Raw genomic sequence first — 26,302 nt, 5'->3', positions numbered from 1 at the left:
TGCTTGACCGATTTTGCTGAAATTTGGACACAACGTTCTATGGCCATATGGGAGTGATCATACATAAAGATACCACATTTTTAATAGGCAAAAAAAAATTAGCGCCCTCCACTGGACGTTAGAAGCTACAGCACAGTACAACTGTCCCTACCCCCTCCTCCTCTTCTTCGGACGTCACTGCCACCATCCAATGGAAAGGCAGATTGCCTGGAAACGTTGCTGTTGCCTTCTGCTACACATAGCCAGGCTGGGCAGCAAAGCCGCGTCCAGCATTTGTGGCCTCACTTCACCCAGCTCCACACGCAGCGAGTTTCCAACACCACTTCCACCACCTGTACAAAGCCAAGACACGCGGATTGGCAAAGCCCCGTCCGCCATTTGCGGCGTCACCTCGCCCAGCTCTAAAGGCGGCGAGTTTCCAACGGCGGCTCCACTGCCTGTACAGAGCCGAGCCACGCGGACCAGCAAAGCCCCGTCCGGCATTTATTCCCTCACCTCGCCCAGCTCTAGAGACACATCAAAAACGTAAAAACAACCCATAAAGACAATCGTAACAAAACACCTCAAAACTGGAATAACAGTAATAAGAAGTTGTACGCACAAAGACAAAAATGGAATACCACAACGGACAGCAGAAATCCTACACTTCAGCAAAATAAGGTATTCGAAACTATACACTTTCTCTTTTATACTATACTTTCTTTTCCATTTCACCAAATCAGCGTGGCCGGGTCGGCTAGTTTTAAATAAAAGGACACATTCTACTCATGTAAAAACATGATGATTCCCAGACTGTCTGCGGGCCGGATTTAGAAGGCAATTGGGCCGCATCTGGCCCACAGGCTTTAGGTTGCCTACCCCTGTTCTAAACCAACTAATACCTACAAGACCAATGACGTAGATTGCATTGTCCTTTTGCAAAAAAAGTGTTTTATTGTAACAATCCCTCATTTTTTTCCCCAGGAAGTCCACTAGGAGGTAAGCCATTAACAGCACTGCTTCGCAGATTTGCCCAAGAACAGCATGCGCACACAGGGTCTCAACAAAGGTTTCCCAAGACCATTTTTGACTACTGGCTTTATTAGCTCTCAAGAATATTCTGCCCTTCTGTGGAATGTGATCAATTTTTTGCAGTGTATACACGTGCACGTGCAGGTATCAAGGAGTTCCCTTTAAAAAATATAACAGCCGCCTTTTCTGCAGTGACTCGTGCAAATGTCTTTTCCAGCTACTGGCTCTTAGAAATCACAAACAGCCTTTAAACAACAGCCTGTTTTGTTCAGGGTCAAAGCTGGGATTTTTCTCATGATGACAAGAAACACAAGCACTATAGCTCCTAATAAGTGGTTTCAGATTTTGAAAGGCCAGTTATCTGCAAAAGGCATCATTGTATTTGGGGGGTGGGGGAGTGCTGAATGCTCCAATGATTTCTTAACAAGGGAGAAAACAATTTTCTAGCTTTCATGTTCAATGGAGAAAGGGAGGCACCATTCAAAAGTCATTCTTTCAGCCTGGCACAACCTACACGCTGCCTTATAGAAAAAAAAGATCAAGGCATCTACTAATGCACAACGCAATGGAAAGTCCATATATAAAGGTAGGCCTACCCCAGGATGGTATTATTGATCCCAAACCTTTCGAACTGCAAAGGAGGTTAGGAGGGTGATGATTAGACCAAAATATGGTATGGAGACCTGATAGCTTTGCCTAAAGCCTATAATCTAAGGGCTTATCCAAACTTACCTTTATTCCGCTCTTTCTAGGCAAAGTTTACTCTTTAATGCTCCATGTATGAGCGCCCCTTTTTTTGCTCTGCAGCTTTCTCTGCAAAAACCCGCTTTAAAGCTCAATCAGAGCAAAAGTCAATCCGCAGAAAACCCTAAAGTCTTTTATTGACAACGCAACACAGATTTCATTATTCTTGTTTCTTATATTCATTTCTCATTTTTTAACAAAATATTTCAAAAGAGACCTACAGATTCTATTCTCATTTGCAAATGGTTAAAAAGCCACAGAGATCTCACTTACGTTTTAAACTCAGGAAGCTGCCAGGCTATATGTACAAAGACAGCCCTCCCTCAGTCTGCTAAATAAGAGTACATTATTTAACAGCTCAGAACATTCTGTATTTCACATGCCCTTTAGGAGCAAACAAGTAATTTATCAATCACATCAGGTCTTTCAGATACTAAGGCAAAATAAAAATGCATATGAGAAAATACAAAGAGCCCCGAAGTACTTTAAACATTAGCTTATTGTAGCATAAGCATCTGGAAGCAGGAATTTGTTATTTATACAGCACCATCAGCATGAATGTTGATTTACAGAGCGGAAGAAACACTGGTCTCCCACCTCAAGGAGCTTGCAATTTTTAAAAATTGGCAGAGGGAAACAAAAAAGGGAAATGAAGGTGTGAACAAGGACATAATATATGATTACAGTGGTACCCCGCAAGACGAATGCCTCGCACAACGAAAAACTCGCAAAGCGAAAGGGTTTGTGAGTTTTTAGTTGACTCGCGAGACGAATTCGTCTATGGCCATGCTTCGCCAGACGAATTCGTCTTGCGCAGTACCACTGTAAGCCGGCACCGGACCGCGCTGCGCCACGTTTTAACGCTGCAGCGAGCGAACAGCAGCGCTGCTGTTCGCCCGCTGCAGCCTTAAAACGCGACGCGGCGTGGCTCCTGTGCCGGTCGGAAGGGGCGCCGGCCGATCGCGCCCGCCATCTTGGGTGGGCGGGCGCGATCGGCTGGCACCCCTTCCGACCGGCACCGGAGCCGCGACGCGTTTTAAAGCTGCAGCGGGCGAACAGCAGCGCTGCTGTTCGCTCGCTGCAGCCTTAAAACGTGGCGCGGCTCCGGTGCCGGTCGGAAGGGGCGCCGGCCGATCTACTACTTCAGAATGAAAATGCTGAATTGCAAAATGTTGAGAAGTTCATTCTTGTCATCTCTGGCATAGACAAGTGTTAATAAAACAAGCATCTTAACATTGGTGATGAGATTATCAGCTACTGGTGTTGTGAATGGTTAGACTATTTAATATTTAATGGCACTGTGTTTTGCATTGCTCTGCATTTCCCACTCACCAGACCATTTACATTTTCTCTCCATGTCTATGTGCATATGTACCTGCCAACTGAGAATAACACTTTAAGCATCTGACCAAGTGGTCCCTGGTCCATGGAAGCTTATGCTATAATAAACATTAGGCTTCTAAAGGATTATTTGTGGGTTAGCTGCAACAGACCAACCTGGCTACTGGAATGTGCACAGAATGTCTTCCTGAATTAAAATAAATGACAAGATATGTAAAGCTTTGCTCAGCAAAACATTCTGTTTCCCCTGAAGATTAAGCAAAACCTACCACTAATAAAGGATGTCCTTATTCAGCATACTAATCAAAGCAACTATCAAGTCAGCTTGTCATTAAGAAGCTTGGTATCACAGCGCAGGATTCCAACCTTGGCTGCAGAAAAACCAAGGGCACTTGTCAGCTATGGTGAATGACACAACCATAAGGAACAAAAACTTGCAGGTAAATAATCAACTGCAGCTTTAAGGCAGAGCACCTGTGATTAAGTAAGTTCTTAGGCAAAATACTCAACTTGAGTGCACAGTGCTTTGCCACAGCAGTGGAAACAGTGAACATGGAACACCATAAGCATATGCCTTGTCCTGGCCAACACATTTGCATTGTACAGATAGGGAAGAAATTCAGTTCGGTCCGCAGACCAAAACACAGCCTTTAAAAAAAAAATTGCACCTTTCCAAATTTTGTAGTGTAATTGTTCAGCAAAGTAATGTGTACAAAAATGCATGCAATGGGGCAAAGTGTGCATTAAAATGCATATATTAGTGAAAATTTACAAAAATGCATTATATTTGGGGAAATTGCTTTGCAAAAATATATATATTAGGCAAAATTGCATAGAAAATTGGCATATGAGGAGAAATTCACACAAAAATGCTGATGAATTTTCATGAAGACTTTCATTTTAATTGCAGACTAATGTGGAAATGAGGGGAACTGAACATTTGGAGATATGAGAGACTGAGAGAAACCAAAATCCTTTACGAATTGACAACTACACAAACATAAGCTGTTGTCAATTATTAGTTTCCCAATACCTTCCTACCAGGTAAGCTGTTGTCATAGCAACCTTCACCTCATTTAACTGGTTCTTAGTCCTGACTGCCTTAACCTCCACTGCCCTCAGTTCAGTTGGAGACAGTCATAATGATTTCTTATTTCTATATCCAATAATTACTCATCCCAACAGGAAGAAGATATTGTTGGCTGGCGAAAGCTTATATTGTATTGGAATATGCAATTGTGAATGAGCCCCTGATGTTATGGCTAGCATTATTAGGTCTTATTCCAACATTGCCAAAACAGATTTCAGCAAAATCCAACTATTGCAGGACAGGCACAACCCATGACCCTGAGATTGACAGTCTCGTGCTCTACCAACAGAGCTATCCAGTTGCCAGATAAAAGCATTCCAACCTATCAATGGATGGCAGCCCATTTGGGCAAATCAAATCATATTATAGGACTTGGACGGTACATCTGTATTTCCTTACCAACAACCCCTACTCAATCTAAACTAGCCACTCACCAGCATCAACTGACCACCCAGGGGCAACGCCCTGTAACAAACCCTGGTTTCAGCTCTGTCCTCACAAAGAACACCATTACCAATCATTCTCATGTATTCACCTTATACACCTTATACATCAACTAACAACTATACCCTTCTTCTGTTTAGGATAACCTCCTATCTCTCTAAATTAGTAAATAAATGATTACCATCAGGCATTGTCATTTTTAATGCTCATAAACCAGTTAGTGAAAGTCAAGATACACTGGTGCTGAAAGAGACCATCTTTCAGAAAATACTTTAGAGGCAGGCTGGTGCACAGAAATGTGATAGACTTAATGCTACACTTTGCACTGTTTTGTTTAGACTCCCCCTATATGTTTAGCACGTATGCCTATATATATACACATACACACACAAGTTCTGTAACTTGATTTTTCTATTGTGATGACCTTTTCATAGTAGGTGTCTTGTGTAAGATTATATTTGACAGGCACACATGTGACAACTGAGGAGAAGCACTTCAGACATCAGATGAAGAGGGATTTAATTCAGAGGAGCTTATTATTTATTCAAAAGACACTTTCAAATTGAATCATACTCATTTTATGTTTTGGAAAGTGCACAGACGGGAATGTGGGTTTCAAACTGCGGTTGCCAACTCAGGAATGGACTTTTGGTTTACTACATTTGCTATCCCATATAGGAAGTGCAATAAATCAAACTCCTTTTTCTAAGTACGCAACCACAGTTCCACATTCCTGTCAGAACTTTCCAGGAGCACCTTGAATTTCTATTATTTGTTGTCTATGGATTCTGCATGAAATGCTTGACCAAGAGTAATGTGAAGACACAACGTCCCACCAACTCAGTTAGCCAGGAGTGCTGCAGCATTCCAAAGATTATCAAAGACCTTTATTCCTATTGCTTTACAGTTTGAATTTTGCTGTTAAGAGTACAGATGAAGGTGTTGTACAATTTTAAGTATTTCTGTCCATCATCTCACTATTACCCCCCCCCCCCAAAAAAAATAGCGAAGGAAAACATTTTGCTCCAGAGCCACCCAGGAAGTCCACAGCTAGTAAGTGGCCAAATTGGCTTTGCTCACTTGCTTTGTCACCACGGCAAAAGCCCTTTGTGGGAAAGACATATGTGCTCATTAGGTGTAAGTTCTTCTCTCATTCTGGTTTTATTATTTTAAAGCATATCGCGGGCAACCACTAAAAATGGTGTCCCCATCCTGCCATGGCAGTTTTTAGTCTGCATGTCTATTTCAATGTCACAGAGAATGGCAAACCATCAGCCGCAGAATGCTACAAGAACCTACACCACATGTAATTCATTGCCTCTCTGAAGCCCAGCTCCCCACACGTCTCACTTTATTTAAGGCTGCTTAAAAACAGGAGAAGAGCAAACACGGAGGAACAGTAATTTGAAGGCGTCTAATTTAAAATAGCCAGCGATGTTTACCAGCATCTAAAAATGTGGTATTTTTAAACTTTCTACAATAGTTCAGCTCCAGCAATTCAGACACAGTTAGCCAGAGCACAAGTTGCAAAGTCTAGAAAGCTACAGGGCTGTGACAAAGCTAAAAAAATAATAATTAAAAAAATGTGTATTCCAAGCGAAACTCATAACCTCTCCAGAATCCTAGAGATCAGCACGTAATCATAATCTGTTTTTCCACTATGTTGTGTAATAAAAAGGAGCCTGAGCAACATGGCCAGTTGTTGAACAAGCTCTTGGTAGAAGTCCTAATCCTTTTTTGTGGCATATAATCAAGGCCCATCCCTATTCCCAAGGTGAGTGTTTTACAAAGCCCAACACTATACGTTACTTGGAGTAACATATAGCAAAAAGTGCATATTTTACAAAAAATGCAGACATAGACAAATTGACCTAAACTAGGGATAGCCAACAGGTTTCCTCTGGGCCAGTTGCAAGCCACAGCCCAATTTTATTTGGTCCTGATGCCCCTCCCTGATTTTAATCAAGGCCTGCTGAGAGGTTTGTATAAAATTTCACTTACAAGGAAAAGAAGTAAAATCTAAACTTTCAAGGCACTGTAGATATCCCTTGGATGCTATATGCGTTATCTACATCTATATGCGTTTGTAATGCTATATCTGAACATATGTACATCGTAATTTAGATGTCATTGCTGCTAGACAACACAAAATATTTACAGAGGCAATCTCATGAGGGTATCAGCTTGTACAGAACAACAAACGTTTTAGTTCCCCATAGCACTTTATAGAATAAAGTAGCCACCTAGTAAACGGACGTTGGCAATCCCTCACCTAAATAGTCTAATCACAGATTGCAGGCATTTCTGGCTGCAGAATTCAAAAAACCCTCCCAGTCACTGCCACCCTTAACTCTAGAATTCCCCAACATCAAAAGCTCAGGCCAGCTTTTTCCTCCTACACTTACACCTACTAAAAGTCATTGATTTCTTTGCTTTGTACGTTGAATGCAAATTATTAATTATGGCATTAACACCCAGGGTCGAGCATTTCAAGACTGCTTTTTTACAATATGATTTGTATGATTATGGTCATGATGATTAAAAAAAAATCAAGACTCAACTCACCAAAGCAGACTTCCCAACGCCACCTGAGCCAAGGACCACTAGCTTGTACTCACGCATGATGTGGTCTATTCAAATACTGACAGTCTGAAAAGAAAAGAAAAGAAGTAATGGAGTTATGGTCGTCATGTGAAATAATGCACAAGGGATAGTAATGAACCAAATTGCTTCTGAATCTTCACATTCAGGCCTGTTAACAGAGGTATATAGTGGCTAATGATAGACAAGTGTGATGTGGCTATTCCTTCTGCCAAACTTGATAACTCCTAAGAGACTCAATGAGATTCTAGGGTCCACAAGTCTGGACTGGACCTGGTAGCCTGCCTTTATTACTTATGGTTGCCCCACTGCCATCTCTCACCTATGTTTCCTAACTGACATAGAAGATTCAATATGGGTGGAGGGCTCTGGCTACCTGTGTCTGAATTGCTGGGGTTGGGGGGTTGGCAAGGACAGCTTTTTACCTTCTGCAAGGCTTTGTAGATGTGAGAGGCCTAAAGGAAGGTTCTCCACCAGGTACAAAGAGTGAGGTAGCCTTTTGTTCTCTGAGCTTTCTTGATGCAATGAGAACTAATAGGAGGAGTGGCTTCTACCACACGAACTTTCACCAGAAGCAACTCATGACTACAACTGCGAATCTGTAGATGTGTAGAAAGCAAGCAGTATGAACACTCACAGGTTTTAAACTCTAAGCTGTTGGTGTTGGGAGCCAAATGGGTCAAACCCTGGCTTCTCTAAGAACATCATAGATCTTTATCTTGCCCCTCAAGAACAGACGGAGGCATTAACAAAACAAAACTCATTTTAAAAGCAAACAAATCATCAAACCACAGCAGAATGACTGAAAAATGTGTTGCAGTTTCCAAGCATAGTAAATATTGTATGGCAATACAAAAAAACAAAAAACCACCAACACCACCCTCCAGTAATACTGTTGTTTTAGTTGAGATGTTCTCTTTGAAAGATGTTATTTTATGAGCAAATATTACAACGATAGTAAATATTAAATAAACATAGTAAAAAGAGACTTCAGAAGCAGAGAATCTGATAAAGGATTGCCTGTATATTCTACAATTCTTTGCCTAATCACTTTGAAAAGCTAAGTTCACAAGCCTTTGGCAGTTTTATCAACTTGCTTAAGCATAATACTTAATTCCTTGTTCCAAGTATTTTATTACTTTTTGTGTAACTAAAAACATGTAGCAGGCTTATACAACAGACATAAAATAACCGAGGTTTCCGCCCATACAGCTGGTTTATGAACATACAGCTGGTTTATAACAATCAAACGGGACAAAGTCAAAGCAATGAAGGAGGAAAAAATGGAGTAAAAATCTTATAAAAATATACCGGTAATGCCTCCCACTTGTGGTCCACTGTGCCACATTTAATGAAAGGGGTGGGGGAGGAGAGAGAGAGAGGGAGAGGGAGAGGGAGGGAGGGAGAGTATGCATGCATGTATGTATGTACCGTATGTATGTAATCTGGAGCACCCTGAAAGGAGCAGTTTGATATATATGGTAGAAAGTAAGTTTTCCAGTTTTTAAATATTATTATTACTATTTTATAAACTATGCCTTAGTGGCAAAACTATTTCAAAACTTCATTGAATAAAGGAAAACAGGCTGAACAACTAGTGATGGGTGAAGCACACATTCTCCAGCTCAATTAAGAACTGGACTTGACAAAATTAAGCAACTTTCATACTTCATTCATATGAAAAATCTCATCTATTTCTGAGATCAATTATGCGTTCAATTGTGGTCCTACCAAGTGCGCAATGCCACGGTGAGTGTGATGGAACAATTCCCTCCATGTCCAGCATCCTCATTTTATCTGGCTGCTGTGGCAAAGTTTTCTGCCAAGCAACACAATGTGCAAGGGGGTCCCCACCCCGGTTCCTAGTGTGTGGAGGTCAGTGCTGGAGGTAGACCTACCTGCTGTCTCTGTCAGGGAAGGGAAAAGGAAAGGAAAGGCCAAGCAAGTACAGGTGGATGAACAAGTTACAAATTGCTGATACCAGGATTTGGCCAAAACCAATTTAATGAGACTGAATTTAAAGATATTTTCTATTGATTAGAAGCTTTTAACTGTTCCCCTCCCCCGAAGTTTTAATTGTATTGTTATTAGTGTTTATATGTTTTTCCTGGTTCCTTTGGAGGAAGATTGTTATTATTATTTATTAGATTTATATACCACACTTCATCACAAGATCTCAGTGTGGTTCACAGAAGATGTGTGATATGATAGCCATCTTCAAATATCTAAAGGGCTGTCACATGGAAGATGGAGCAAGCTTGTTTTCTCCTGCTCTGGAGGGTAGGACTTGTTCCAATGGAGTCAAGTTCAAGAAAGGAGATTCCAGCTCAAAACTGGAAATAACTTTCTGGCGGTAAGAGCTGTTCAACAGTGGAACAGACTCCCATGAGAGGTGGTGGGCATCTGTTGAGATGCTTTCGTTGAGATTCCTGCATTGCAGGGGGTTCGACTAGATGACCCTTGGTGTCCCTTCCAACTCTACAATTCTATGATTCTATAAGTAAATAAATATCTGAGCTTGGGAGAGAAATGGGCAGTACAAAGGCACAGAGGCTGTGAAAGGAACTAAACTAAGAAACCTGCTCTGCCCTCTGATATTCTGGAGCTTCATTAAGCCACACAGAGAACTAATGCAAAAATTATCTTTCCCCTCTTAGATGATGTCAAATATTATCAAACTCAATTCTGGTGGGTTAAACTTTGTAACAGTGACAAATAAGGCAGCTAGATGCATATATGAACTCTGGCAAACAAGACCCTCCTTAAAATTCCACTAAACACATTAATACTTGCTTATGCAATTTATCTTTTCACACTCAGCCGCACAGAAGTATGTACAATTAAGCAAGAAAATTATAGTGGCAAGTTGCAGGAGAATGAGATTGCTTTCTCATCCCCGATAGGGAATGATTTAGGTCAATATTTTTCTCCCTGTAAAAGGTCAGGCCTGACTTGCCATTGCCAACTGAGAAACCTTTCTGCTCCTCAAAGCAATGTCTGTGCCTTTTTATGGAAATCTCTCCAGTCACTAAGCTGCACCAGAAAACCTTTCATTCTCTTCAAGATTACTCGACAAATAAGGAAAATGACAAAACGAACGATAAACATTTTAGCAGTGTTTACATTATAAACCAGCCTTCGCTGCCCCAACAACTGAACCCAGCCAAGCCATGACATCACTTTCTCATTCTTTTTTTCCAGTCCTCTTCAAGATAGCCCTGCTCCCAAGTAAGGATTCAGAAAAGCAAAAGCTATGGGATCAGAGCAGCCTAATTCTTTTGGAGAAATCACAATCCAACTTTGCCATTAGATTTATGAGTTTCCCCAACCATAACTCTTACTCTTGCTGTCATCCTCAGAAGTACAACATGGGAGGAAAATGATCTAGTTGACTATATAAGTAAGAAAAGTGTATAGTTATGCGCACAAGACCATTTTTGACTGTTGTGGTGCTAATCTGCTCTGATTAAGTTCTGACAGAGGTAGCTGTGTGCCCATGTGCAACAGCAGCCAATAGCAATGGTACAAGACAAAGCAGTGATTACCACAGTTAGCAAAAAGACAAGTTGTTTAGGCTTTTTACAGGAGCAACAGGACATCCTTCCTTTCAGCACTGGTACCTAAGCATGGGTATTTCTGTTTGAGGAGGGGACAAATACTACACTGTGTGTTTCTATAGCCAACAAGAAAATAATGATTACTACAGTTTCCCTATATAAGGCTGCACATCTGAACCAGCTATTATTGCAAGATGCATTTGGTTGAAACTGCATGAAGGGAAGAGCTGGAATGTACTCAGTGCCCCACAGTCACATGCCTATTGCCTGGCTCTACCATCTTCCATATGTTCAATGAGGAAGGTCTTAAGTGGGGAGACTGTTCTACATGTGTAGGCTCCCTGACTATGCAGGGTTCTAAATCTACACACCTCGAAGATGCTACCTGCTTCAAAGCTCCCAACACCACCACCACCATTAGTACTAGGGCTGGACATCCAGATGTCAAAGCCAAAAAGTGCAACACCATTTTGTCTGCTTATAAGAGTGGATGCCTAAATACCACTAGTGTATTGACTCCAGTAGTGCTCCAGGTCTGGAAATTTTATGCACTCAAGGAAAGGAGTATCTCTTCATTAATCCTTAGTGATTTCCACCATTAAGCTAAATCTGGAATACTCCATACAACAGGTCCACTTTCTGGATATGTTGGTACAATGGTGTGAATGATGCTTCACTGGGCATTGCACCGCATACTTTTATGTTTCCAGCTACCACCCGGAACCTGCCACTGTCTGCAACAAAGCCCTGCAATACATTTGCCCAGTTTTGGACAGTGATCCTACTCTCAGCACAAGCCTTGGGTAGCAGGCTTGACCTTGCTTACCGCCTCCCAATGTGAAGCAGAGACTTGCCAGCAACACCTAATGGGAAACGCAAAGCGCTCGGCTGGTAAGAATTTCAGAAAGGGAGAGTTCAGAATTCATTTTTGCTACGTAAATCTGGCAAGTCTTCCTCTAATCCAGATGCCATATAGACAAACCAGCAATTCCTTAGTATGGCTGCACATCCACTCTACCAATTTACCTGCCATCTTACCCTACATTTTCTCCCAAGGTATCTTGTGGGACCATAACCTCCATAGGCAAGGAAACTGGATGAAGAGCAGACAGAAGACACCAACTTCCAGTCACCGGAGAAACAAAGTCACATCCCCTTTGCAAAGGGAATATGCTCCTCACATGCTCAGAGCCACTCAGCTCTAGCTATCAAATGTGCAAATTCGCCCTCTATGACTGCACCATTAATTGTGGTAGAATAGACAGGTATTTTTTTGTCAAAAACAAACAGCCTTTCAAAACAACCTTCACTATCATGTTAGATATATATTTTACACGCTTTCTGCCTTTCTTGGGTGCAGGAAAATGAGTCTTACAGAGAAAGTTAACACAAATCTTTAGGGTTTTTTAATGCTGCTTTTCCATGGAAAATCATGCCCAAAGTGGCTCACAAAATTGGGGAAGTTCACATGAGAAAAACAGCAATGTTTTAAGATAATTCATTAATCAAAAGGTACGTATATAAATTTTGAGCAAAATAGTTATACAATTATGAGGACAATCAAAACATCTTCTATTAATAAATATACACTGCAATTAAGCAACAAATCAAAGTTCTAAGAGGAATGTAAAACCAAAATCCAACTAGCAGCAAAGGTAGGACCAAGTACTATAGAGACATGGTATCTAGCAAGCACCAGGTGGTCTTCAAAGCAGCCCATAATAAGCATGCATGATGAAGGTGAATCTGGCCTCAAGTGAGAGCAGCTGCTCTAAGATCTCAAGAAACATTTGTGACAGCGGATAGCTTTCTTCTCCTAGTTTTCTTAATCTATACCCATGGGCTGCTATTGCAATAGTGGGGTTTCTTCAAAGAAGAAGCTTGATGCCTGGGCTAGGCAATCCAGCTACCAAATTCTAGGAGGTCAAATCCAATCTATTCCTGGTAACAGTTCGCTGTGGTTGTTCCTATAGATGTGTGCAGACTAATAATGGCCACAAATGAAATCACTCAAGTGTTTCACTGGTGTTCTAGTATGTGTGTCATTTAGTTAGTAGGTCAGGAGGAGGATAACAATTCTCTTCTTGTGCAGGCATTTGAGTCAACTGTTCTGCCAATTACTCTGCTGGCTGGCAGCTATGGAAAGAGTGCTGAAGTTCTGAACAATGACCACATTGGTTTTTCTTGAAAGAATGGGTTGCAAAGGAATCTTCTGAATAGCTGTCTGTCTAGTTTGACACTCTGGTGTACAAGATATAGCATTGGGGGACGGGAAATTGGGGAGGGCCCACTCCAGACCAGCAATATACTAAGGTGAAATTGCGTCATGCATCTATTAATTCAGTCTGATCCTTGCTTTTTTTGTTTTTTAAATGAGACAAATACCCAAGCAGATATTTATTGAAAGGAATTCTGCTACTATTTCTGGGTGACTTTTACTGCTATACTAGCCTAGCCATTTTTCTTTTCTTTTCAACAAACTGCCACATTTGCTCACTAATAAAGGGTTTTAATGCAAGCTATGTGACAAAACACATCTGCAGAAATCAGAAGAGCCAACAGCAATTTACTAAACAGGAATGAGAAGAGCTCCCAAACATTAGATTGCCAAAGGCTAACTAGAGGGCAAGGCGGAGGACAGGGCCCAAACAAGTCTGAAACTAGTTCTGTGTACCCAGAGGTTTTCGCCTTGAGTGTTTCTTAGTTAGAAGTCCCCCGCCTCCCGCACTCTAACATGTTGCGCCACCCCAAAAACAAAAAACACAAAAGTGATCTTGAAAGCAGGGAGCATTTCAAAAGCCAATTATGATGCAGCATAGGAGTTCAAGTAAAGTTTTTTTAAAAAAAATAAATAAATTTAAGAGGCACTATTGGTTGTACAAGCCTCTCATTTTAGGAGGAATGGGAAAGAAACATGCTATGAAGATATGACCTTCACACAGTATTACGTAAGCAGCTCCCCACGTTTCCTGCAGATGACACGGACACCATACTAAACCAACCAGAAACTTGGGAGTTGAGCACTTCTTGTGCATTCACAGCTCTCAGCTTCATTCTCCCCATGTGTAAAATGCCAGCACCCGGCCTCATTTCCTCATAGGGATGTTGGGAAGTTTAATTAGGTAATTGCCATAAAGCTTTTTGGCAGGAATGACAAACATCATTACAAGAGCAGGTGCAGAATGCTCAAGCATATCCATAGTATTCAGGCAGAACTGCCAGAGGCCAAGCCAAGGCACTCCACAGCATCATCTCACTGGTTTTAGAAGGTTTTTCTGAGTCCCACAAGGCTGGCTGCCCCTTCTCTTGTTTACTCTCCGGAGAGTCCCGGCTACCCAACTGCAAATGCTTCCCAGGTCTAGCTGGACCACATTAGCATAGGGTTTATCTATGGGACAAAGCTCAGTATTTAAGGCCTCATCATCCAAATATTTCCATCATGTATATCAGAGAAACCTTTCAGGACCTTGCCTGTGGGACTTTTCAGGGAGAGTAGCAAAGCATAGCTTTCTCTTTATCCAGTGTCCCTCCTTACCCAATAGCAGCAGAATACTTGAATGTACACTTTTGGAAAAAGCTGTAATACAGGATCTGCACCTCATTATATCTCAGAGGGCTCAGAGTAGTTCCCATAAATCTGTATAACTACATAACACTATCTAAACAGGAAATATTAGAGTTATGTGGACAAAGGGTCAAAGGGCTTGGCAATTCAGAGGGAGGAAAAAATTGCTAAGGAAGGACACCAAAACAGCAAAGTGCTTTTTCAGTTGCGAAGCCCTAAAGTACTCGAAAGTTACAAGTGTTTTCAGAGTAGAAAACTATGGCAAACCATGGCACGAAAAAGTCCTGAGAGGTAGTCTTGTGGTATCTTAAAGACTAACAAAAATACTGATCAATTTGTTTGCAACATGTTAAGAGATTCCTCTTCTGTTGTAAATGAACCAAGACTCTACAGCAAGGGTGGGGAACCTGTAACCCTCCATTTGTTGTTGGAGTCCAGCCACCATCATCATTGATCATTGTCCATGCTGGCAAGAGTAGGAGTCCAACAATATCAAGAGGGTCACAGGTTCCTTGTTTGTAGTTTAGGGTGACAATGCATTCAATACCCTGGCCATGTTTGCACAGTCAGATCCTGACTTAATAAACTTGGATATGCATGGACTGCATGCACCTGTATACAGCCCTGTTGCTGCTGTTTGCATTCTTCTGCATGTACAAGGAGTGAAACAAACCAGAAAGCCAGAGTTAGCCATAGCTTCCTGTCATGTGCAAACTGGAAACTATTGCTAATGGCTTCCAAGCATTGGCATGGAACATTTGGCAAGCCAACTTTACCCCAGGACTGAAAGCTGTCTTTCAAACCCTGGCCAGTTTGGAAGCTGCTAACCAAAGTTTCCAGGAAGCTATGGTTGACTGCAGCTTTCTGGTTTGCTTGACCCACTTCCACAGAGAGAGGTGTGATGCAGTAGCACAGGAGTTGTGTGTAGCTGCACACAGTTTGTGTGTATCTAGTTTCTCAACCCAGGATTTGATTGGGGGGCTGCGGGAAGTGTGTTACAATTCGCTACACACACCAGAGTCCAGTGTAAACACATTAAGTGCGGAAGATAAAAGTTATGGGAAATGATAGACCAATCTGCAATGATCAATAAAAGCTTAAGGCAGAACAACTAGCCTCTCTCACTTATGGGGCAGAATACAATTCTAGACAACATGCTGAGCATCTCAAAAATGCCTCCCACTTTATATAAGTAAAAATTTCTAGGTTTCATGCTGGTATCACATTACAGGCAGTAAAACTGAGACTGCAATCCTATTGTCACAGACTGGTTGGATGCAGAGGAATGGTGGCAGGAATCCCCTGGGGAACCACCAACGAAAGAAGGTTCAGAGGCCAGGGAGTGGTGGTGGGACAACAATTAATAGTCACAGGGAGAAGAGGGAAAAGACCAAGAAGAGGAAGCTGAAGGGGTAACAGGGCTTAATAAACTGGGAGAGTCTGTGGCAGACAGAAATTTAGAATCAGAGGCAAAAGCTGAAGAATGGAAGGAGGGAGTCAAGAGGCAGAGATGAGTCAGACTGGTGAAGAGTGAAGAATCACTGGTGTCTCTTGCTGCGACATCCCTGGTGACCATTGGTTTAGAGGCAAGAGATGCCTATAACTTTACAACAATGAAAACTCTCAGGGTTAGTATTCAGTGTCTTTTCCTGTACAGCTGCCCTGGATGTACACAAATAAGCAACCGTATTTGCACACTAAAGGTGGCAAAGCACTTCAGTCATCATTATTTGCATCTTGTCTTCTACTTGAAAACTTCCCTAAGTAGCAAAATTCACTTTCTACATTTTACAAGACTGCTGTTTTGTACTGAGAAGATAGGGAAGTTGTAATTTTGGAAAGTACCGAAAATGGTAACACCAGAAAGAAACTTTATGTTCAAGCTTTAAGAGAAGCTAAAAAGTTAAAGAAAAATAGAAAATAAGGTTCAATTTATTCACACACTTTTCTACAGGCAACATTTTAAAAAAGCAATGTAATCAAATAATGGAATCTATATTAAGCTGTGACCCTATTCCTTTCAGCTTATCTTTGATACATAGATATATGCACATGGCTGCCTTAATTTTTGCACATCTGCCTGGGCCCTTCTTTCACCCAGAACAGTATATTACTCTGATACAGGATTAACTGTATATGAGATACATAAAGCAGTAACCATTTATTCAAGAATATGGGCTTTGAACTATAGGATGTAGACAGACTGACAGACAGACACACCCTAAAGACTACTGCCATACATAGGCTTCATGGTTAAGAATACTTAGCCACAGTTTGATGGTGTGATGCTTAAAACTGACAAGCTATAGTATAAAATGAACCAGCAAGCTAGTATTAGGAACCAAATTTTGTGATAAGCATGGTATAACATGGTATCTAAATTGACAAACTACAGTAATGATTGTTCCTCCTCCTTAATGAATTACTGCACCTAGAGACTGAAGTGCTGAACTGATGGAAAAAGGAAGCAGAGAAGCACTGTTTGCACTTGCATATTTTGGAAGCTCAAGCCATGCCTGGCACAAACCGTGGCTTGGCATGTTATCTACATGGAACCTTGCAGACTGTATCCAGATTCTCATGTCTCAGGTTAATAAGCTAAGATGTGTGTAAGCCTCTCACCCTATGCCACCCCTTCCCTTATTTGTGTGCTGCAATAAGCTGGGAAGTCTAGCATAGCAATCAATTAACCACAGCATCCCATTATGCCTGCGCCAGGGCACTATGGTTAACAGGTTCAGAAACAGATAGGACATTAAACAGTTTGAAGTTTATTATGATCCTAGCTTGTTCCGAACCTTGTAACCCTAGTTTTGTGACTGTGGTGGGAAACTATGGTTAACTGAAAATGTCTGGAATCAACTGCAGCACAATGAGACTTAATATCTCTTGCTGGTTACATCATGCCTCTTATTGGTTAGTCAGCAGATACCTGGGCCAGACTCTATGCCAGTTTTAAACAACCTCATTTTGATGGATTGCACACTGCACAGCTCATAAAACTATTATGAGGTGGAGGGGAGGATGCAAGTTTATTTATTGCTTAGATTAAATGTGACACACTCTATTGAGGAACTACATGTTGCTTACTGACAGACGAACAGATGAATTTAATCCTGATAGGTGAATTCAGAAGACTTTCTGTAAATGCAAAAACCCACCACAAATATTTAAGCTGGAAAAACCTGGCCAAACTGAAATGCATTGTATTATGGACCCTGTACATTATAATTATGTAGTAGTTGAGTAACTCCAAACATCCTCAGAGCACTCAGCCAATTGCCAGCCTTGGGATATAGGTCAGCGATACTTGTTTTATATTAAATAAATATATGCAGAAAAAGACTGCATATGGGTGTGCTGAAAGAGCTAGCACTTAAACTTCAGGAATGGACTACTAAGCAAGAACCATGATGGTCCAGAAAAAATATTGTTTAACTGATCTGGGGGACCTGGGTTCAAATTCTACCTGACCCATGGATGGCCTTCTACAATCCACTTTCAGTTCAAAAGGCACAAAATGGGACAGTGATTTTCTGCAGAGTGTTTGCAAAGAAGTCTTTAAAGTGATATATTAAATGGTGCATCCAAGAAAGGCTAAAGGAATAAGACAGGGATGCCCTGGTAGAGCTCTAAATGGTCTGCAGTAGATCCTGCCAGGGTTTTCAACTTCCAGCTGCTTAACAATAACTATCACAAAGTAAACTTTTTCCACTTAAATTAGGAGGTTGAAATTTTATTTTATTTTTAGAAGCAAACCAAAAGTGGACTAATTTTTTTTTGAAAGAACAGTGAACTCAGTTCAGTTCTGGCACCAAAAATGAAATTCCTAGGCTCAGAAAGCACACACAATTTCCCTGCTCATTATTTTTTAACGTGTGTCTTTTGTACCTGGCTGGTAAATCTTGGGGTTCTAATAAAACGCACACACACACCCCGATTCAACAAGCTTGAAGACTACTCACTCTTGCTGTAAGTGTCATGACTCCTGTGGATACATCTTGGTGGGACTGGTCAGAGGGGTAGGAGGAATGGGACAAGGGCAGGGAACTGGAGGAATCCTTGGGATTGGCCCAGAGGGTTGGGAAATGCCAGTCTGGACCCAGGGGAGTGGCCTGGCAGACTGTCAAAACTAAATCCCACCTTGGTGCCACTGGACACCCCAAGGGACACCCTGAAATTCTTTCCCCTGCCATCCTCATATGTGGGTACATGCATATAATGTAGTATGAACTGTATAAAGGCAATTTGATTTGCCTGTGCCCATATTCTTGACCTTTCACTCACTGTTAACTTAGGAATAAGCTGTGTTAGATGCAAAAGTGCATCTAAATATGCAGAGGATGCAAGCTGATGTGTTTGAACATCAGGAAATATCCATTCCACCCACCCACATTTAAACAGGAGGATGTCAAAATATTGAAAACCTTGAGACATAGTAACAACCTAAGCAAAGAATGGGATGTTGTAGTAATGATTTGGTGGAAGGATAGTTTGTGTTAACTTTTGATAATAGCAGAAAGCACATTGTTTAAAAACATACTGCAGGACGTGGAGAGAATAGAAATTTTGAATCGCACTGAAACACTTCCTCAACGCATGCAATGTCATAATTTGAGAGGTTTCATAGTTCAAAGACAGAGACCATGCCCTGCATGCAGAAGTCACAGGTTCAATCCAAGACACCTCCAGTCAGAGCAGATGTACTTGGTCGATATAGTACTAAGGTAACTACTAATGTAGATATTATTATTATTATTATTATTATTATTATTATTATTATTATTAAAAACTCCATACCTTGGCATATAAGATCTCTCATCAGTATTGACAGCACCTGCTAGAGGTCTTCCCAAACTCCCTCCAAGGGACTAAAAAATAAAAGAAAACTGCAATTAATTATTTTTAACCAATTTAAAAACAGAGTAAGCAAGATTCTTATTTTACAGGGTTTGCCTGCCAAGCCTTACTCAACAAACTTTAAAGACACTTCTCTCTTCTCCCCATTCAATGAAGTAATGCTTCCCAGTGCACATGATTGCGGAGAGATGAATTCATCTATTAACAAGTCAGGCTATCTGGAACATTTCAAGTGAATGTAAATTTTGGAATCTCGCATTTGTGTGACCTTATAAAACCCAGCAAACAAAAGTTTACAAAAATCTGAAGTAATACAAATTGAATCAAAAAGATTCAAAGGGGCAATACCACTATATAATTTCATGACAAAATGCCTCTGTGTCCCCTGAACATGAACTACGGTCATCAGAATATGTGCAGGCTCAACATTCTCCAGCCTATAAAATTTTAAAGTGGTACCCAATGACCAAGTCTAGGAGTTTTCTCCTCACAAACACACCACACTTCCTAAATTCATGAAGCAAAATAATGGCATAGTTAGCTTAAACAATTTAATGCTAACCATAGGAGCCTCCCACTGTACATTCTTACATTATATTATGCTAACTGCTGAACAACCCAGCATTGTCTAAAAACTGCCATGCTAAACTGAATGGCTAGTGCTAGAAAAGGGAACTTTTGCATGAGCAGTTTGATGAGTTTTCTATTAATTCCCTAAGCATTTTTGAAGCATTTGTACTTTTACTTTATCTACTATTGCTTTGTGGGGACCCACAAGGGCTATAGAAAATATTATGACACTCAATCACTAGTTTACTGCCCCCCCCCCAGAAAAGCTAGCTATTAACACACACAACCTAAAGAAAAAGCCAATAGAGGACTCATAAAAAGCAAAACTTCCTGAGGCTCTACAACAGCTCAATGCAACTTCTCATTAAAGCAAAGCTGCAGTACGAGCTTGCAGCCACATGCCTTTACATGGAATACCCTGCTAACGCAAAGGATATACTACGTAGTTATTTCCATTGAGGGGACATAAGGTCCCAAGCAGTACCTTTTATACAAATTCCCCTGTGATGCTTGGAATTACAGCAGTGTGGTTTATGCAGTACTGTCCCACAGTTTCACTAATACTTAAATAGCTTCACTAATATTTAAAAGTATTTTTGGAGTAAAAGGGGGCACAGCTGTGTCATTTATTGCCACGTTCTTTTTTTCTTGGTCTAGCCTTTGCTTCCAGCTTTCTTCAACAGTTATCTCAGTTCCAAAATATATCTTTATTGTAGTCTGTGCATTATAAGTGAAGTCTTGCGAGAAAGATTTCTCTCCAGACAACTGGCTAATTATTTGCTTGTTTCTAAAACCATCTCCCATTTTAAAAGCAACGTGTCGTATTCTCCTGCGCAGAGACAAAGAGGTAACGAGTGTTTTAGCATTCTTTCTTAGTCCACGAGATCACTGAAGCGCTTATGAGCTAAAATTAGTAGGTTTTACACACAGCCTGAAAGCCAGCACAGAATGTCTCCATTGAGAGATGACAGCCCATTAGAGGAACTGTGAAGGGCCCTGGCTTCAGACCCAAGGGAGTCTTTCAGGGACAAGGTTTGGGAAGAGAGAGATCATCCCAAGTGGGCTTTTGTCTCAGGCAGCCACGGGCCAGCTGGCTTTGTCTTGGGCAAAACAGGAAGGACTACAGACCACTCACCAGAACGTGTTCTATTGAAAATACAACAATTCCTTCTCTGGGCAACTTCTGGAGTTGAATGTGGCACTTCCAAAAGCAGGCCAGGCCCTAAAGGTTACCTGAATAATATAGGCACAAAGACCATGTCCCTGTTCTATAGGGATCTGCTCAGTGTTAGCTGTTAAACACTTAACAGTATGTGGGGTGCCATACAAATATGGCATGGCCACAGAACAAGAGAAGGCGACAAGAGATGAAGCAGACGATGTTTGGATAATCAGTCATATGGAGTATTACAGTAAGCATGGAGGCAGGGGTTTGACTATCACTCCCTGTCCTATTTTCCATGTCTCCCTCTCTGCTATTACTTGTGAGAAGGAGGAAGGGCTTTGTCACCTTTGGTAAAGCATAACAGCCTTGCCTCAAAATTTGCTGACTTCACCTTGCTAGCAATTCCAGCGTGCAGGTCAGCCTGGTGCCATTCATTCTGCTCAGATAAGCAGCAAATGTTTGTTACTGGCAAAAATGTAAGGCACAGAATAATTGCATTTCACAGTGCCAATGGGCTCCTCAGTTACCTAAGGATACAGTCTAGAAGAGCTCCTTTGGGGAAGGGGGAAGGAGAAGCAGCAGCTATGTTTTGTATTGCATTTTCCAACAAATTCCATCAAGCTTGTTTGACTCTAAGGGAGTCCATCCTTCACACACACACACACACCCCATCAGAAACCAAGTTACTCTTGTGCGGAGACTACTATGTACAGTGGTACCTCGAGTTACAAACGCCTCAGGTTACAAACTCTGCTAACCTGGAAGAGTTACCTCAAGTTGAGAACTTTGCCCCAGAATGAGAATGGAAATCGTGTGCCAGTGGCGCAGCAGCAGTAAGAGGCCCCATTAGCGAAAGCATGCCTCTAGTTAAGAACAGTTTCAGGTTAAGAACGGACCCCCGGAACGAATTAAGTTCGTAACTAGAAGGTACCACTGTAGAAGAAAGGGGAATTGGTACTTAGCAATAAGACACACTTTCTCACCACATCCAACAAATCAATGTACAGTGGTGCCCCGCTAGACGAATGCCTCGCTAGACGAAAAACTCGCTAGACGAACGGCATTCGCTAGCGGAAGGCTGCCCCGCAAGACGAAAAAGTCAATGGGGCTGCCTCGCAAGATGAAAAAAAAGTTTTTTTCGGCGCGAAAACCTCCACACCGCATTGCCGCTTCGCTAGACGAAAAATTCGCTCTACGAAGACACTTGTAGAACGAATTATTTTCGTCTAGCGGGGCACCACTGTACTTAAAAAAGGATCCTTCTTTGGTATGTTTTCTATTTTTGAAATAGAATTAAATTCCAAGTACACAAGACATGGCCAAGAGCTACACATAAGCATCATTCCATGTACTCAGGCTGTAAGCCAGTGGCCTAAAATATGCATGTCCCACTGAAAGAAACAGCTTGGGAACAGCAGAGCCTTGATTGTCTAAATCCTGGGTAGACCAAGGTTTGCCACTACATTAAACCTAAGCTAAAACTATTGTGTACTATTGCAACTATAACGTACAACAAGGTCATTAGTAGAGAAACCCCCATTTGAAGGACTAATAATGTCAACTAGACAGCCAGTGTGGTTCAAGTGTCAGACTAAGACCTGGAAGACCAAGATTCAAATCCTCATTCATCCACGAAGCTCAATGGGTGACTTTGGGCAGGCTCCATCTCTCGGCCCAGCCTATTTCAGAGGGCTGTTGTGAGGAGAAAATACTGGAGAAAGTGGGGGAATTTGTATGCCATGAATTCTTTGGAAGACAGGTGATATCCAAAATGTAGTAGAAAAACAGACTACAGTACAGTGATACCTTGGTTTACGAACTTAATCTGTTCCGAAAGTCCGTTCGTAAACCAAAGCATTCTTAAACCAAGGTGTGCTTTCCCATAGCAGCGGGGGACTCAATTTATAAATGAGGTTCTCCATACCTGGTCTAACGGGTGGCAGGCCTAGTGCTTTGAAGGCCAAACTAGAAGCTACGACACCAGTTCAATGTGTCTAAAACATGGAACCATCCCAGCAATATAGAAAAAGTGGGCCCGGAGGTCCAATTTTAACAGCACTCAGACGCCATCTTGGCATTAAGCAGTATTCTTCATTTAATTGATTAATATTTATTGGTAAAATATTTCAGGCATTCCTATCAAGGTAGAAATGTCCAGATTTCACTCTACCACCACATCTCATGAGCTAGTGAAGACTTCCATGGCACCAATTCACAGATAATCCTTCAAGCGGGATTCTAAAGGTTTCACTGCCAGCGTGAAGTTATTCAATCCACTTGCTTAAAAGATCTGCAGGTGTTATTTTCCTTTCACTATCATTTTCTGGCCATTTTACCAAGTTCAGAATAATAGAAATAAATTTAGATTATGAGGTAAGTGTTAGTACTGTCTGACAGGGCAACATCTCCCTGCGAATTCTATTCCAAAATAAAAGTACATCAGCTTTCTCCTTTAAGACATATGCGAGTGACAAGGGGAAGAAGAATCAGACCCCCACATGTATTTTAAAGAGGGAAACAGCAACTATTCTCTCTTCCCACGCATCATTGCAAGATTAAAGCCTAAATGGATTGCCGGCTCCTCCTCTGCTATTCAGTTATTCTGGGCCCAAAGTGAAGGGTACATCCGTTCTCTGCCTCTTTTAATATGTACGTTTACTCCTGCAGTCAGACAGCTCTCTTTCTTTACAATCATCTGCACTTCTAGAGTAGAATCATCATGTTTTCCCTTCTATCAGATGTTGCACTTCTTTAAGCCTCCCCTAGTTTCCAAAGTGCAGCACTGCTTGCTCCTTTTAATATGCCGTGGTTCTGCTTTAGCACGATTCAAAGACCAAGTTCGCAATGATGGAGATAGATAGAGAGATATCACAAGGTTAGTTTGCAAACCGTTTACATAAAGGACTATACATATACTGTACACTTTACTGGGCAAGTGTACTATGCTTTATATTTCCATCTTAGCTCTATTTGCTTTCTTTTCCTAGGTAGAAAATCCCAAGCAGCAGAGCAAAAAATACATTTAAAGCCCACCACAGCGGAGAGCAAAGTGCTGAAGTCCACCCTACTACACCACTACAGGAATATCCATCATGAACCACAGGTGTCATGCAACAATGGGAAAAAATAAGAACGAAGAGACAGACATGACAGTCCAATTAACACTGCCTGCAATGTGTGCAATGGTGCACAGATGAGGATAAAAGTTAAGTCTCACCTTACTACTTCTGCAGAGCAAAGTGCTTTTTTAAGAAGATGGAATACAATACCATTTGTTTTGTATTTTATCTCTTGACAAGGGGTGGGATTAGACATTACAGAAGACACGTGACGGTTATGAAACAGAGCAAAATCATCTAGCCCCAGCCTCTATTGACATTGCAAATTGATAAGATACAGTTTTGTGTTGTGTGCTTTGGAGTTGCTCTGAAGTTCAAACTTGCTGGGCTCACACTTCACAAACAGCAATTGATTTGAGATCTGGTGTCCTAATGCTGCTAAATATATGCCTAGGAAAGAATGCAAAAGCAGTCATGATAGTACTTTATTTATATTTTGGGGTGGGGAGGGGGGTAGATCTACAATTCCTACCATTTAAAACGGTTATTTAGGACATTGGAAATGGGCCAAATGGACAAACAGATGAAACGGTCCAATTACATGAACAATTTCTCCCCTTTCTCCCCAAAAAGGCAACTTTTGGTTAGGCATTTGAATTATTATTTTGATTTGGAATACTTAGACATTTATGCATTTGAACATTTGTGGCTGAGAGGGGTTCAAAGCAATTTGTTTAGCACTGTCTACAAATTCTCACAGCCTCTCTCTCCATATATGGCTGCACTCTGAATGTCCCTTTCCTTGGTCCATTTCAATGGGTGCCATTTATGGTGGCAGGGGGAAAAGCACAGAGGTGTCACTTCAACATTTTTGCTTACAAGACATTACAGGGGCCACATATGGAGAACAAGTGTATTTTGTTTATCTCTAATTTCACCCTAGATGTGCGTGCTGAGTAAATGCATTTGCTGTGCAAGATACTGTCAGTTCATAAAATTAACACTTAACAGGGGGATTAGCAATATGCCACAATAATATAGCCATACAAGTAAAGGCCAAAAGCCACTTCTTGGTAAAGTTTGTTGTTGTTGTTGTTGTTGTTGTTGTTGTTGTTGTTGTTGTTGTTGTTGTTGTTGTTGTTGTTGTTGTGTCACTCAGAATTTGCCAGGAACAGGATCTAGCTAAAAGGCTATTCTGACTTCACCCAGTGATGGCTGCTAGAGAAAGGTATTTACCAATGACAGATTTCTTATCTGCAACTAGTGATCTTCAAGTGGTCACCAGTACAGTCACAGTTCTGAGTGTGCACAAGCCCAGATCCCATTGGCGTCACTGTACAGAGACTACGGAGGAAGAATTTCCAATTCTCCAACTCTGTTTAAAACCTGTATGCATTTGGATGCATAAAAGTTCCATCTTTCTGGTTTGTCTTGCAGGTGTACAATCAGTATCTTACTCAGATGAGAAACAATGCAGTTCTAATTAATTCTACTCAAAGCTAGTCCTACTAAATTCAATGCAAGTGATTCCCGGGCAAAAATGAATTAAGAGTATATTTAAAAAACAAATAAATAGATAAAGAAGGCAGCTAGAACCTGTACAGAAAGGCTGTTTCTGATCAGATGGGTCTCTGCAAGGAATGCAACGTCTGACAAACAGCTCTGCCAGTGATAATGGTAAATGCCAGGATTTTCATTTGTTAATTAATTCTTGCAGCTCATGCTGAGCTGTGGCTGGCAAAGTTACTGTTTGGGGAAACATGCACAATTAAAAAAGAACAGGTTGGTAGATTTTCATAAACTCTTTGTTGGCAATGAAATCAATTTTGTACAATTCATTTCATTTTGTGTTTAAAGTGTTTAGATCAAGTAGGTTCAGGGATCAAAAAGCCATGCATGGCAGATTTAAGTGCTTCATTGGGTGGCTGTTGTTTCCAGCTTCCTGGGGGAAAGTATGAAGCATAATGAATCTGCTTCTTTCTATTTCTCAAATAGCAAAAAAGTGGGGGGGGGGAGGGTTGTGACAGAATTGCTGCATTCACACTTTATGGTAAGCCATAGTTAATGGTTTACTATAAATGTGCAGATGGCTCCTGCTGCACTCCTTCCCAGCCTGAACGTGAGCAACAAACCATGATCCCTGGCTTAGCATCATGTCTGAACTGAATATTGTTGTTTGTGCTGAAGTGATCTTTGTCTTAACTATTAACTATGCCAAAAACGAAGTAATTTATTAAAGAAACACTTATGGAGAAAGCTAATTTTTGGCTTTTGATCCTGCAATAGTAGCTCCAC

The 26,302-nt window shown here is 41.2% G+C and overlaps 1 protein-coding gene across 2 annotated transcripts in view; it reads right to left on the bottom strand.

The window, feature by feature from the left end:
• RAP1A (RAP1A, member of RAS oncogene family) overlaps positions 1 to 26,302 on the bottom strand; it is an 89,415-nt gene that overhangs the window by 16,922 nt on the left and 46,191 nt on the right. Inside the window, exons 2-3 of one of the 2 annotated variants that reach the window (XM_033152944.1) lie at positions 19,154 to 19,224; positions 7,196 to 7,279 (exon numbers count right to left, since the gene is read on the bottom strand). In XM_033152944.1, the coding sequence (XP_033008835.1) occupies positions 7,196 to 7,252 (57 nt within the window). In that variant the 5' untranslated portion in view covers positions 7,253 to 7,279; positions 19,154 to 19,224. The remainder of the gene's footprint in view (positions 1 to 7,195; positions 7,280 to 19,153; positions 19,225 to 26,302) is intronic. The other variant, XM_033152945.1, reaches the window with a different exon arrangement.

This window comes from Lacerta agilis, chromosome 6 (assembly GCF_009819535.1).
Source record: "Lacerta agilis isolate rLacAgi1 chromosome 6, rLacAgi1.pri, whole genome shotgun sequence".
Taxonomy (NCBI): domain Eukaryota; kingdom Metazoa; phylum Chordata; class Lepidosauria; order Squamata; family Lacertidae; genus Lacerta; species Lacerta agilis.
This window is presented reverse-complemented; position numbering and strand designations above follow the sequence as displayed.